General features: G+C 52.9%; 2 protein-coding genes across 6 annotated transcripts in view; both read left to right on the top strand.

Annotated features, from left to right (window-relative positions):
- The first annotated feature begins 214 nt into the window (after positions 1-214).
- Mrgbp (MRG domain binding protein) lies at positions 215-3,606 on the top strand. 3 transcript variants are annotated; one of them, XM_013352091.2, is made up of 5 exons: positions 215-414; positions 799-920; positions 1,773-1,854; positions 2,164-2,238; positions 2,750-3,606. In XM_013352091.2, the coding sequence occupies exons 1-5, from the start codon at positions 267-269 to the stop codon at positions 2,893-2,895; spliced, it is 573 nt and encodes a 190-aa protein (XP_013207545.1). In that variant the 5' UTR covers positions 215-266; the 3' UTR covers positions 2,896-3,606. The 3 variants fall into 3 exon arrangements, with proteins under 3 accessions (XP_013207545.1, XP_005362800.1, XP_026642828.1); XM_005362743.2 differs by having other exon boundaries at positions 2,605-3,606; XM_026787027.1 differs by lacking the exon at positions 2,750-3,606 and having other exon boundaries at positions 1,773-2,233.
- Positions 3,607-7,207: 3,601 nt separating this feature from the next.
- The window catches only part of Ogfr (opioid growth factor receptor), a 7,193-nt gene continuing 690 nt past the window's right edge, over positions 7,208-13,710 (top strand). The window contains exons 1-7 of one of the 3 annotated variants that reach the window (XM_005362742.2): positions 7,208-7,951; positions 9,442-9,510; positions 9,948-10,026; positions 11,074-11,152; positions 11,789-11,855; positions 12,154-12,302; positions 12,858-13,704. In XM_005362742.2, coding sequence (XP_005362799.1) covers positions 7,811-7,951; positions 9,442-9,510; positions 9,948-10,026; positions 11,074-11,152; positions 11,789-11,855; positions 12,154-12,302; positions 12,858-13,704 — 1,431 coding nt within the window. In that variant the 5' untranslated portion in view covers positions 7,208-7,810. Of the gene's footprint in view, positions 7,952-7,991; positions 8,264-9,441; positions 9,511-9,947; positions 10,027-11,073; positions 11,153-11,788; positions 11,856-12,153; positions 12,303-12,857 lie in introns of those variants that run through there. The other 2 variants (XM_026787293.1, XM_026787295.1) reach the window with 2 other exon arrangements.

Genomic DNA, 13,710 nt, shown 5'->3' with positions numbered 1-13,710 from the left:
TCTGCCTCCCGAGTGCTGGGATTAAGGGACTGTGCCACCATGCCCAGCTGGTGCCCTCTTCCCTCGCTAGATGAGTCGAAGGCAGGGAAAGGATTGGACACTAGAGGGCGGTGCCGGCACCGGAAGCCAGCCTCTGTTGCGCCTGCGCGGACGCGGGTGCCCCGCGTTCCCGAGCCCGGCGAGTGCGCGCCCTCGGCATCGAGTGCGCCTGCGCGGAGCCTTTAGCAAGCCTCCTTTCGCCGGGAGCTCGTTGCTCGCCGGCGGCCATGGGGGAGGCCGAGGTGGGCGGCACGGGCGCCCCAGGTGACAAGGGCCCAGGCGAGGCAGCCCCGAGCCCTGCTGAAGAAACGGTAGTGTGGAGCCCTGAGGTGGAGGTGTGCCTCTTCCACGCCATGCTGGGCCACAAGCCTGTCGGTGAGCGCCGCGCGGCGCCGCGCACCCGCGTGGGGGTGGGGCGGGCGAGCGGGCGGGCGGAGCCTGCGACCTCTCCCGGGATGGGACCTCCCATTTCGGGGTGCCCTGCTAATCCGAGACCCCATGACTTTCCTGCCGGAGAAGCCCTCGCTCTGGGGCCACTCCTGTCCATGAGACACTCCTTTCCCCAGGGAATGCCTCCACTCTCCCCGCATCTGCAGCCCCCTTGACCGGGACCCGCCTGCTGTACCTCTATCCCCTTTGACACCTGACTCCTGCAACTCCCCCCCCCACACACCTGCCATCTCCTATTGCCCCTCCGGCATCCATGCTCTCTGCACAGAGGTGCCGCCCCGTCCCTTAACCCACTGTCCTGCCTGGCAGGAGTGAATCGGCACTTCCACATGATTTGTATTCGAGACAAGTTCAGCCAGAACATTGGGCGCCAGGTGCCATCCAAGGTCATCTGGGACCATCTGAGCACTATGTACGACATGCAGGCACTGGTGAGTTGGACCGTGGCCCACCCATTTGGGGGCTGAAGGTGAAGACAAGCCCCGCATTCCTGTCTTCCTAGGATCAGCTGCGGTACAGGACAGAGCCCACTGCTCACTTGGGGGTTTGCTATGCAGAGCAGATGTGACCTCAGTAGCTGAGGTCCCTCCTTTAGGAAAGCTCAGGCCCTGCTGTGAAAAGCACTAACTAGGAACCTGCTTTAGATTTGGGGTGGTCCAGGGAGATAGGTAGGTGCAGAGAGAAGCATCAGCCATAGTGAAAAAAATACTAAGTACTTTAGGTGGAGGGTTCCTGAGTCCCACGGAGGTGAATTTGAAATCTCTGTGGGGGCCAGACACAGTCCTCCTCATAGAGCTTAGAGGTAGCTGTGCCTGTGGGAACCTAGGTAACCAGTTTGGAGAGCTGGCAATGTGTGACAGGTATGCAGGGTAACTGGTAACCGGGCTGGTCAGATTTGTCTATAGTGTCTGACAGGCGGTGTAACTAGGTACCAGGTTGGGTGGAGCTGGAGGCGTCTGTGGTCACGGTGCCCCTGGAGAACACTGTCCTGGTGCGATGCTACCATGGTGAGCCAGGTCAGGTCCTGGTGTGCATATCAGCAGGGCTGCCGTGTCTTCAGGGTCCTCTCGGCTGCATGAACCTGATCCTGTCCTCTGGTTTCACTGGGCTGATGCTAGCCCGGGCCTCCCTAATCATTCGAAAAGCCCAGCTGAGGTAGACTCTGCAAACCAAAGGAAGGAGCCCCTCAGCAACCAGCCTCCAGCCTGCTCCTCCCGTGCGTCTTAGTGCGCTGACATCCTGTTTTCTGTTTCTTGAAAATACAAAATGCTTTGTGCCGGCAGCACGAGTCTGAGATTCTTCCATTCCCAAACCCAGAGAGGAACTTTGTCCTTCCCGATGAGATCATTCAGGAGGTCCGAGAAGGTGAGACGCGGCCACCATCAGGGCTGGGAATAAAAAAAGCCGGACCAGGCCAAAGGTGGGGAGGTCTGGGGCCTCCAGGGAGGTGGAAGGATCCTGCTCAGACCCTGCCTCCAGTGGCACCTGGGAGGTTTTGGGAACCCAGGGCTGGGGAGAGCGGTGCTCAAAGGCAGTCTCCTGATGGATGCCATCTCGTGATGGACGCCGAGGCCTGTGTGGGCAGCGAGAATCGGAAGCAGTCATGGCCAGACCGTCCCCCAGCGCTGGCCACCACCGTGGGTTTCCAGTGAACGGCAGCTGTCTCCTCCACAGGAAAAGTGGTCATTGAAGAGGAAATGAAGGAGGAGATGAAGGAGGATGTGGACCCCCACAGTGGGGCTGATGATGGTAAGTGTGGAATGCCCTTTGGAGCACAGCCCCCATCTCCTCACTCCTGAAACCTGCCTCGGGCAGAGTGAGATCAAGAAGCCGTGGGATCTGAGGGATGGAGGATCCACTTAAAGATGAACTCAGTGCGGATCCCCTTAGGCAGGAGGGGCCAAGTGTTCAGACTAAGGCCAAACCTGGTAGCATCAGGGTGTGCTCAGGAGACCCCTAGGGAGACTAGGTTTCTCTTGCAGCCCAGCTGTGCAGGCCTCCTCCCTAGGGGACATTAGGGGCAAAGAGCCTGATGTGCATCTGATCACCTAGCTGAACAGGAAAACGGAAGGAGTTTCTGTATATTGTTTTCAGCCAAATGATTTTGTTTCTCAGTTTTTTCATCTTCAGGGAGCTTGGGGAGAGCATTAGAAAAATCCAGCAAAGACAAGGAGAGGAACTCCTCAGACTTGGGGTGCAAAGAAGGGGCAGACAAGCGGAAACGCAGCCGGGTCACTGACAAGGTCCTGACTGCCAACAGCAATCCTTCCAGCCCCAGTGCTGCCAAGAGGCGCCGGACATAGACACCTCAGCCCCAGGCGGCCACAGCGATGCTCCAATGCTACAAGCCCTCACTGCCTGTTCTCAGGGCCCTGGGTGAATGTGACCATCCCGCAGAGATGCTAGTGGGGGCTTCTCCTGTGTCAGCAGACCGTAAGAGCACCTGATGGGTCCAGCGTCCACTCTGCTTGGATGGTGAAGCCTCTGAGCCAGCCTCTTGCTTTCTCCTGGTTGGTTCCCTCTGTGTCCACAGTGTGTGGAGAGGAGCAGGTGCATCGGACCAGAGGACCGAGAGTCAGCAAGCAATAAGTGGCCACCCTCACTGCCCTTTGACGAGGGAGCCACCCATCTTCCCTGGATGCCCACTCTGCATCCGCTTGTCCTGTGCGGCTCCAGTGTGCACCAGCATCAGGAAAAGGTGTCTTTGGAGTTCACCCAGCACACACTGTGCACAGAAGGCCTCCCCCATCTGGGAAACAGAACTGGATATTTTGCCTCATTCACTTGTACTGTAACAATGTATATAATTTGGTTGGTATTTCACTATTTAATTTTTAAGAAGCCTATTTTACTAGTGTTTTGTATGAAGAAAAATACTGCAGAAGTTAAACTTGTGATGTGTTTTTTCTGAGATGTTTTGTTTTAAGGTAACTACTGAGATACCTCTGGCCCCGTTTTTATATGCCAGATACAGAATTTTTAGCGGTTATTTTTGTAATTTTAGTAACTTGGAAAAGACCAATTAAGGACATGGAATAAAGGCATAGCCATCAGACTGAAGAGCCACTGGCCTGATGGTTGAAGTACACTTTCATTTGCAAAACATTAAATCATTAAAAAAAAAATCATCTTGGCAGTTGTGTAATTTGCTACTAAAATAGATGTTTTCTACAGAGGAAAGGACTCCCCACAGGATTCATAGCTGTAGGGTGCACTTAGACAGCTTCCCGGCATCACAGACTAGCGGGACACCCACCCCCAGCCCCAGCCCCCACCACTGCCTGCCCAGCTGCTGTCTGGCGTTAGACCCAAGGCTGCTGCCTGTACCAGCCCACTGCCACTCCCAGTCAGGACAGGTGGGTCACCAGGAATAAACCACTAGTCCCTCCCTGGTGCTGAAAGCATCTTGAGTGGACTCAGATGAGTTCCTCTAGGCTCCTGTCCTGTCCTCTCTTCTGTAGGGCCTGGACAAGGTCATAACAGTTTCCTGCCTCCTGGGATAGGGCGGAAGAGGAGCCTACTGAGATGACGCCCTGATACTATAGACTGCTCAGACATGGAGCGGTGACATATATGTCCCAGTGCAAGAGACAGGGAAAGCAGTGTTACAGCATGTTTGGGGAACTGGCTTGGGGCCACTCCATGCCCAGTGTTCACACTACTGGAGTCTTATTTGGTGGGAGAAGCCTTGCTATTGAATCCACCACCAGCAGGACAAATGGGGAGCAGATAGTGCCCCTGAGGAGCACTGGGTTATGATCAAGAAGGCAGTCTTCTCTCCTGTCAAGTTCATCCTTCTAAAACCACCTGAGAACAATCTAGGGGCACGAGAGCAGCAGGAGGGTCAGGTCAAGACATTTGTCCTGAGACATTTTCAATTTGTTCCGACAGCAGACTTCACCCAATGACGCAATGTCCCATTCTGGCCATATTGTCTCAAACCTGCTGCCCTCCTGAGTCCCTGCGTCCCTTAAGAGAAATAGATCTAGGTAGCTGGGCAGTGGTGACACACGCCTTTAATCCCAGTACTCAGGAGGCAGAGGCAGGCAGATCTCTTGTGAGTTTGAGGCCAGCCTAGTTTACAAAGTGAGTTCCAGGACAGCCAGAGCTGTTACACAGAGAAACCCTGTTTTGAAAAAACAGATACACACACACACACACACACACACACACACACACACACACACACACACGGGGGGGGGGTCTAGGTCATGCTGCTGGCATGAAGTATGTCACAGCCTGGCAGTATAACCTGGAGTTCTGCTTACCCTTCCCCGGCCTAGGCTGGGAATCTGTGCACCCCTAACCAAGAATAAGCTACCAACAAGAGCTGAGAAGGAAACCAGAGTGCAAAGGAGGCAAGGGTGCCACGTACAGATACAAGAGTGCTACTAGCTATAAAACAAAAGGAAATGGCTGAACAAACGTTCAGACTTTTAATAACTGAAAAGCCACACTGGTGCTGAGACTGACGACCTCCACCATAGATGGCATCCTTTGTTGAGGACACACGGGACCACAAGGACACCTACTCTGTAAAGCATAGGGAGGTGTGGTCCTACCTCTCCCAGTCTGGCTCAGAGGTGGCGGAGAAGGGAACCAGGAGTGGGTTCTGCACAGAAAACAATGAAGAATACTGAGTAGCAACAGCAGGCTACAAAGTGTTTGTGGTAGTGGGGCAATCAGAAAGGGCAAAATAACAGGGCTGTAACTTGTTATTCCCAAAGGACTTCTAACCTGAGCTCACCCCAGCCAGACACCTGTGAAGCTCAAGGCAAGCAGTACTACCTCCTATGTGGACAGAAGTCTCCTTTTCTTCATGACTTGGGGAAATATTTTGACTCTCCTTGTAGGTGAGGCAGCACTGAGCCACCCTGGGCATTTTCAGACCAAAGACACTCAAGGAAAGAGCAGCATGTGGCAGACTCTCAAAAGCAGCTAACAGGCAAATCAACATGGTTGCAACAGAAACACTGGTGTCGGTATCTTTAACAATGACAGCACAGGTCTGCAGCTGCTGCACTGGCACCTGCCTTGTGTAGGCAGCCACTGCCTCATGCAGATATTATTATCAGCCCATGGCATGTCGATCTTTGAATTTTCTGGGGCAGTTAGGGGTGGGTGTTGCCCATCCAAGGGATGGACAAACCTTGAGGAGATGTCTCCAGCACCCACTAACACCCCACCTTTAGCTTCCCTATCTAAAGACATGTTTTGTTTTTATTGTTTCAGTTTAGTTTTTCGAGACAGGATTCCCTGCATAGCTTTGGAGTCTGTCCTGGAACTCACTCTGTAGACCAGGCTGGCCTTGAACTCTCAGAGATCTGCCTGCTTCTGTCTTCCTGTCTTCTGAGTGCTGATAAAGCTGTCAAACCCAACAAAGCCTTTAACGAGGTCCAGCCTGAGCAAGGCTGGTATCAGAAGCCGTGGAGCAGAGGTCAGACACAGCTCCATGCCGCCACCTACAGCACTGGAAATGTGTTTTTTTTAATTACATTTTTTATTTACTTAATGTGCGTTTGTATTTGTGTGGGAGTACATGAGGAGGTCAGGGACAACTTTCGGCAGCCAGTTCTTGTCTTTGACCATGTGGGTCCCTTGGAGTGAGTTCAGGTTCCCAGGTTTGATAGCAAGTTAGTGCCTTTACCCATTGATCATTCTGCTGGTCCATGAGTTCTTTCAGAGATCACTCAGATAAAGCCAGGATTCTTGACTTCACAGGGTGAGTCAGTGTGAGGCACATGGGTTGATAGAGGTGTTTGGGAAAAGCAGAGCACATCCAAGTGGACGAGCTTCTCAAGAGAAAATGGCATATGCGTCTCTACAGTCGTCAATCAGTCCAATTGTGGTGGTTTCTGAAGTTTAACTCAAGGAGTTCCTAGAGAACTTAACAGATCATTCCACAGTCTCTACTGTGTGCTGGGCAGTCGCTAGAGACAATGTATTTTTACTGTGAGATTCCCAGATAATTACAGATTTACATCTGGTCAAGGAGTAAGGCCACACTTGAAGGTTATATACACAGAAGCCTGAAGTACAATCATTACTATTTTAATATTGGGGGGCGGGCTGGAGAGATGGCTCAGCACTGGCTGCTCTTCCAGGGGTCCTGAGTTCAATTCCCAGCTCCTACATGGTGGCTCACAACCATCTTTAATGAGATCTGGCGCCCTCTTCTGGCCTGCAGACATACATGCAGACAGAACACTATATACATAATAAACAGTGTGCCACACCTGGCTTTAAATATATACATTTAATATATATAACATATATACTATTTGGGATATGGTTATATAAAAGGAATATTTTGTATATGTAGGTAGTCTTCAAAAAAATTTATTAACTGTCCTATAATTCCTAACTCTCAACTGGTGAGAAACTTCAACCATACTGGAATGAGGGTCCTTTCCCCTGCATTCCATTCATGTCCCCTTAACTTTCCCTATCTCGTTTCAAACAGTATGTCACTTAACGAGGTCAGACTCGTGGCCACAATCGGCAGTGGAATTCCAACTAACATCCAAGGGCTACCTATCCACATGATCCAAGGAAATTTGCAGTGAACATTAGCGGGTTTCCAGAACTCCCATAGCTTCAGGCGTTCACTATTGTTCTTTCAGAAAGCAGAGGGGTGTACGGGACATGGCTCAAGTGGTTTTGTTGTTGTTATTGTTTTTAAATGCCTGCCTTACAAGCATAAGATTACCTGCGTTTGAGCACAACCTAGAAGCTAGAGTTGGTGGCGTATACCTGTAATTCCAGTACTGGGGAGGCAGAAACAGTAGTAGGATCCCTGGAATTTGCTGGATAGCAAGCAAGCCTCACAGAATCTGTGAGCTCCAAGTGAAAGGGCCCCTGTCTCAAAACAATAGGGTGGACAACGCTACTGAGAAGCTATTCTCAACACCGATGACTGGTGTCTATGTGCATCCAAACAGCTACACACAAATACGTACTGAGTGAGCTATTATGGACACAGAATCCAGACAGAGAATACCGCAGTTAGACAGCTCAACCAAGATTAGAGACCAGCACCCAGCAGCCCTCACAGCAGGCGGAGAGGCACTTCCCGCAGGGCTGGGGAGAAGCCTCCCTTTATCCTCCGGGAGACGGTGGGGGGCAGGGATCCCCGGTGCACAGCCTCCAGGGGTTGCCCTTCGCCGGGATCGCCTTCTCTTCGCGCCCAGCTCCCAGGGAGGCTGGGTACCTCGCGTAACGGCGGAAACTGAGCGGTGGGCGGGACCTGGCGCCGCCCCGCCTCCGCGCTTCCTCCTCTTTCACTTTCCTTTCCGCGGAAAGCTGGTCCTGCCTCTCGAGCATGGACGACCTGAACTGCGATTCCACCTGGGAGGACGAGAGCGAGGAGGATGGCGAGGACGGCCAGGCGGATGATACGGGCGATGCGGACACGGGCGACGAGGACGACAACGCGGAGGAGACACGGCCAGGCGTGTTCCAGGTGCAGGAAGGCGACAGGGCGGCACCAGGCCGGCAGCGCCTGGCCCTGGCCGCTGTCCCGAGGGGGCGCCGGGCCCAGGCCGTGTCTGACCGAGCGCCGGTGACGTCAGGGCAGCGACTGATGGGGGGGGTCGTGCGTGGGTGACGTCAGAGAGCGCCCCAGGTCCCCGTCCTGCGTGGGTGGCCTTTCCTCTGGTTGTCCTTCCTCCGCCCCACGTTCGGCCCCCGACTGCAGACGGACTCCACGGGCTCGGAAGCGACCCCGGCCTAGGAGACCTGGGGCAGGGGGCTGTCTTGTCTGCCTCTAGCTCTGGTAACTTTTGTTGCCATCAAGAGCTTGTCTCCGGGTATACTTTTGTAGCAACCAGCAAATAAGTCGCAGTGTCATTCTGTAAGATGCGCTGTCCTGGTTATAAATAACTGTGGTTTCAGGTTTGGTGGTAAGCCTAGAAAATGAGAGTAAGGACTATGACCATTCTCTCCGCTGCTACAATCTCTGGGTGTCTGCTATTTTGGGAAGGTGGCCCAGAATCTGGAGAGGCAGGCTCTCAGGCTGGCCTTCCAGGCAGGCCAGCGCAGGCCTCTGCCTGACTACAATGGAACGAAGCTGAGGCTGGGTAAAGCCCAAAGGCCCTGATAGGAATTGTTTCCCCTTGAGAGCTCTTGGATCATATCTGAAGGGGTAGTCACTAAAAGCCAGGCCCACCAGGCGGAGGTGGCGCACGCCTTTAATCCCAGCAGCAATTGGGAGGCAGAGGCAGGTGGATCTCTGTGAGTTCAAGGCCAGCCTGGTCTACAAGAGGTAGCTAGGACTGTTACACAGAGAAACCCTGTCTCCAAAAATCAAACAAACCAAACAAAACAAAACAAAACAGCCAGCCCTAGCTTGGAGGCATAGTGTCTTCCATCACTTTAAGCCAGGGAGGAGCATGGGTGTGCAGGGAAGGGGCCTCATTCATCCCCATCCATCAGACCCATCCAGAGGCATCTGGGTTTTCTCTTGAGACTGTGGCTGGCAAAGTAGCTGCCCTTGGGGATTCAGCCCAGTGACCATTCATAGCATAATGTGGGGGAAAATACTGTAGTACTCAGGGAAGGGGGACACACATAGGACTTAGACCCAAACAAGGTTGGCCAGCAGACCAGAGAGGACATGCACCTGGGGCCTGGGGACAGAAAAGCACCAGCCATGCACACCTTGGAAGTATGCAGGCTAGCCTGGGCCAGAGCATGCTAAGGAGAAAAGGGAAGTCCTGAGAGAGGCAGGAGCAGTAGTTGAGGCTACTCCAGTTCCTCTGTGTTGACATGGTGTGTTTCTCTAGTGTCTGGATCTGCCTTCTCAGAACCCCTGACATGGGTGGGTGGAGACCAGAAGAAAAAACCAGAAATACCCATTCCTCTTGCCTAGAGCTCAATGGTGGTTGCCCCAAGCCCTGCTGCCTTCATCCTGGACACTTTCCAGGTCACTTATTCCTTTTATTCTCTCTCCAGCCCAAGATGACAAGGTACCGAAACTGGCGAGCTATGCAGGATATGCAAAGGTACCGACACCACTATCCGGTAAGTACACATGTCCCCTACTCAAGTAGAGTAACCCTTGGCCTGCTGAAACTCCAGCTTTGGGTTCTGGGGTGTGTTCTTCATTGTCAGTGCAGATCCGTGCCTTTCCCCTAGTCATGGGTGATAGAGCATGTTGTCTTACCTGAGCCTCAGAGAGTAGCTTTAAAATGAGGGACCGTGTTCTGACAGAACATGTGACTCAGTGCTCACACAGGCTCCCTGGCTGGTACAGGGGATCACCTCAGTCTCTCCTCTGAACCCATGAGTACTGGCAACCCCTGTGGTATTTTTGAGGTACAGAAGGGGAGTAGGGGGCTGAAGGTAGTGCTGTCCTCTAAACCTACCCTTGCTACCCTTTGGGGTCTGCATGAGTTGGGGGCTCTCAGAGACAGCCTGTTTCTCATGAATCCTCACCCATCCTTTCTCTGGCTCTTTAGGATTTGGCAGATCAAGACTGTAATGGCGACATGTCCAACCTGAGTTTCTACAAGAATGAGATCTGCTTCCAGCCAAATGGTACCTCCTCACTCAGCTCCAGCCCTTCTGCCCTTGGCCGTTGTCCATTCTGTTAGGCTATCTGTGTCCTCAGTCCAATTTTGGCTTTTTTTTTTTTAATTTTCAAAACAGGGTCTCTCTGTAGCTTGGGAGCCTGTCCTGGAACTAGCTCTTGTAGACCAGACTGGCCTCGAACTCACAGAAATCTGCCTGCCTCTGCCTCCTGAGTGTTGGGACTAAAGGCCGTCGCCACCACTGCCCAGCCAATTTTGGCTTTCAATGTCTCTGCAGTGCCCCCTTGAAGCTGCCAAGGGGATTGGAGCTTAGGTTGAGGGGCCAGAGAGTAAGCTTTCGGGGTTTTAAAATGGTCTTTCTGTGCATCCTAGGCTGGTCTCAAACTCAAGATTTTCCCACCTCAGCCTCCCAAGTGCTGAAATTATAGACATGAGGTGCCATATCTGTTTTGTGACATAAGTGTTATTTGAAATTAAACGGTATAAGTAAAGTTTTGTGGTGCCTGCTCACACCCATCCACTTACACGGTTACTCTTTTGCTATAGCGTGGAAAAGGCCATGCAGCTACATAGCTGAGGTGTTTGCTGTCTGGCCTTCAAAGACACCTTCTCTAGACCATGTTCCAGGCCCGGTTTCTATGGGGATTTCTTCCTAGCTTCCTAGCTGATAGTAAATATATATACACACACACACATACATACATACATGCATACATACACACGTACACATACATATACACATACACACATATATACATGCACACCCATATATGTGCACATATACACAAATACATATACACACATATACACACACACACACACACATACACATACACACACATACATGCCCACCCCAGAGAGGAAGTAGTACACCCCTCACATGCCGAGTTACCTAAAACTAGCACATTTTGTATTTGATGAGCTATGGGTAGCTCCGCTGAGTCCTGTGAACCCTAAAGCAATTGAGGGTAGGCAGTGATTTTTGAAATAACTCTGTCCCCTGAGCTGTGTCACAGAGGCCTCTGTAGCTGACTTTTCCCCATGGGACTTCCAGGTTCTTTCATTGAGGAAATTCTTCAGAAGTGGAAAGACAACTATGAGCTCCTTGAAGAGAATCACTCCTACATCCAGTGGTGAGCGGAACCTAGGGAGAGAGGGGCCTGGTCTCCTGGGTGGGAGCTGTCGTGTGGTGTCTAGGCTTAGGTGTGTCTGAAGCACTCCTTCCTTCCGTGAGCCTGTATGTATGTGACAGGGATCCTAGTCAGTCTCCCTGTTGTTGGGCTCTGTGGGGGCGTTGTGTGCAGGTCTGTGGGCAGCTGGAGCGACCTGCCTTGGTTTCAGCAGGGCTCAAGTGAGGTGCCACACAGCAGCCATTTCCTGGCAAGTACACATCCCTTGCCTGAGGATCGCTCCCATGACTGCCCCCAGTGCCCTTTTGGTATGGCATACACTGTGGCAGTAACTCTACAGGACTGAGGACGAGAAAGACCAAAATAGGAAGGCATAGGAGAGAAAACGCTGCTCCCCAGAGGTGACAGACACACTGATCTTGCCCATTTTGACTTTACACTACACAGCCCATGAGCACAAAGGCTGAGGCTCCACGCAGCCACTTTAACTGCTCTCGGCTGACTGCCATCCTTACCCAGTTCCTTGGAAAAGACAGACGCCAGCTAACGCCCCCCCCAGGGATGAGAGGGAAGCACTGAATTCAGGACAAAGAGTTGCTGCCTGATACTAAAGTACCTGTATCCTCACCGTCTTCACAGGCTGTTTCCTCTGAGGGAACCGGGAGTGAACTGGCACGCCAAGCCCCTCACACTCAAGGAGATTGACGTAAGTTCCCTTCCTGGGCCCAGCTGGAGCGTTAGGAGAGCTACCCCCGCCTGCAGAGAGGTCACCGACAAAGGTGCCCCTGTGGCATATAGAAGTCTGCCTGATAGGAATGATGCCGCCCGTTGGGGACATCACAGAAAGGGGGCATCCCTTAGAGGCTGAGTAGTAGTAGAAAGAAGGGTCGGGAGGCCCTGGACAGCTTTCCTGGAGGTGCGCTAATGTCACCTCCTCCTTGGAGGGGCCTGTGGCCTAGTGACCAGTGAGGATCACCTGAGCCCCCAGGGGGGTTGTTTTCTAGGCATTCAAAAGCTCCATGGAGGTCAAAGAGCGTCTTGTCCAGGCCTATGAGCTCATGCTAGGCTTTTATGGGATCCAACTTAAGGACCGGGACACGGGTGCAGTCTGCCGTGCACAGAACTTCGAGTTACGCTTTCGCAACCTGAACAGGTGAGCGCAGGGCCCTGCTGGCATCCTCCCATCCCTGCTGCCTTTAGTATCTGGGACTGGGCTTCCAGCAGAGAAGCTTAATACAGCCACAGTGTACAGGTCCGCCATGTGGCGGGGGTTGTGGGATTATAAGGAACCAGTCCCTTGGCTTGGGAGTTTTCATCCCCTCCATCCATGCAGACATCTCAGTCACTCTGGTCTGCCATCAGCCCCTTCTAGCTTTCAGCTGTGTTTCCCAGACAGGACGTGCAGATCCTGTCCACAGGTCCGGGGTACACAGGCTATTTTCCCAGGTGGGGGCCTGAGAAGACCCTGAAATTTGAGATGAAGCCAGCTGGGGATGCCTTGACCAGATCTGTATCCCCAGGGCCGGTTCCATCCAACCTCCTTTAATCCCAACACTCAGGAGGCAGAGGCAGGCGGATCTCTGTGAGTTCAAGGCCAGCCTGGTCTACAAGCGCTAGTTCCAGGATAGGCTCCAAAAATACAGAGAAACCCTGTCTCAAAAACAAAACAAAAAAAAAACCTAAAACCTTTTGTCACCCACTTTGACAGACACAGCCACAACAACCTGCGTATTACGCGCATTCTCAAGTCACTGGGTGAGCTGGGCTTAGAGCGCTACCAGGCACCGCTGGTCCGCTTCTTCCTGGAGGAGACACTAGTGGAGAACAAATTACCCAGTGTGCGCCAGAGTGCCCTGGACTACTTCTTGTTTGCTGTGCGCTGCCCGCGCCAACGCCGCGAGCTGGTGCACTTTGCTTGGAAGCACTTCAAGCCACGCTGCCAGTTTGTCTGGGGGCCTCATGACAAGCTGCAGAGATTCAGGCCCCGGCCACTCTCGGCACTAGGGCAGGCAGATAAGGATGAGGGCTCCAGAAACCCCTTCCAAGAGGCTGGCACACAGGGTCGGACCTATGGATCTGGAAGGAACCTGGGTGGGGACAGGGGATCAACTGAGGATCCCTGGCTGCTGAGCACAAAGCCCCAAGATGATGTGGGAACCTTGGATGGGGACCAGAGGGGTGAGGCTGAGTCACTGAGCCCCAAAGAGAGCAAGAAGAGAAAGTTGGAGGGAAATAGGCAGGAGCAGATCCCATGGGAGGCAGATCCTCAGGTGGAGAAAATTGTCCACAACCTTGAGGGGTGTGCCCTGAGCCCTAGCAGCCAGGAACCTAGGGAGGCTGAACAACCCTGTCCTGTTACCCACGGGGCCGAGGTGACTGATGAGGTAAGAAAACGTAGGAAGGTGGAGGGTGATGGAGTAACCAGTAACCATAGCACTGATACGTTATGCCCTGCCCTGCCCCCTACACCTTCAGAGTGTCCTGAGGCCCGAAAAGATGAGAATGGGCCAGAGGACCCAGAAAGCCAGGTGGGGTCAGAGGACCCAGAAAGCCAGGTGGGG

Source organism: Microtus ochrogaster, linkage group LG8 (assembly GCF_000317375.1).
Source record: "Microtus ochrogaster isolate Prairie Vole_2 linkage group LG8, MicOch1.0, whole genome shotgun sequence".
Lineage (NCBI taxonomy): Eukaryota > Metazoa > Chordata > Mammalia > Rodentia > Cricetidae > Microtus > Microtus ochrogaster.
This window is presented reverse-complemented; position numbering and strand designations above follow the sequence as displayed.

What these genes read in the sequence shown, in the direction of transcription:
- Mrgbp (XM_026787027.1), top strand. Translation starts at nt 267, where the DNA reads ATGGGGGAGGCCGAGGTGGGCGGCACGGGCGCCCCAGGTGACAAGGGC. An exon ending in GCTGGGCCACAAGCCTGTCG is followed by an intron (nt 415 to 798) that starts GTGAGCGCCGCG and finishes CCTGCCTGGCAG; the next exon opens with GAGTGAATCGGCACTTCCAC. An exon ending in TGTACGACATGCAGGCACTG is followed by an intron (nt 921 to 1,772) that starts GTGAGTTGGACC and finishes TTGTGCCGGCAG; the next exon opens with CACGAGTCTGAGATTCTTCC.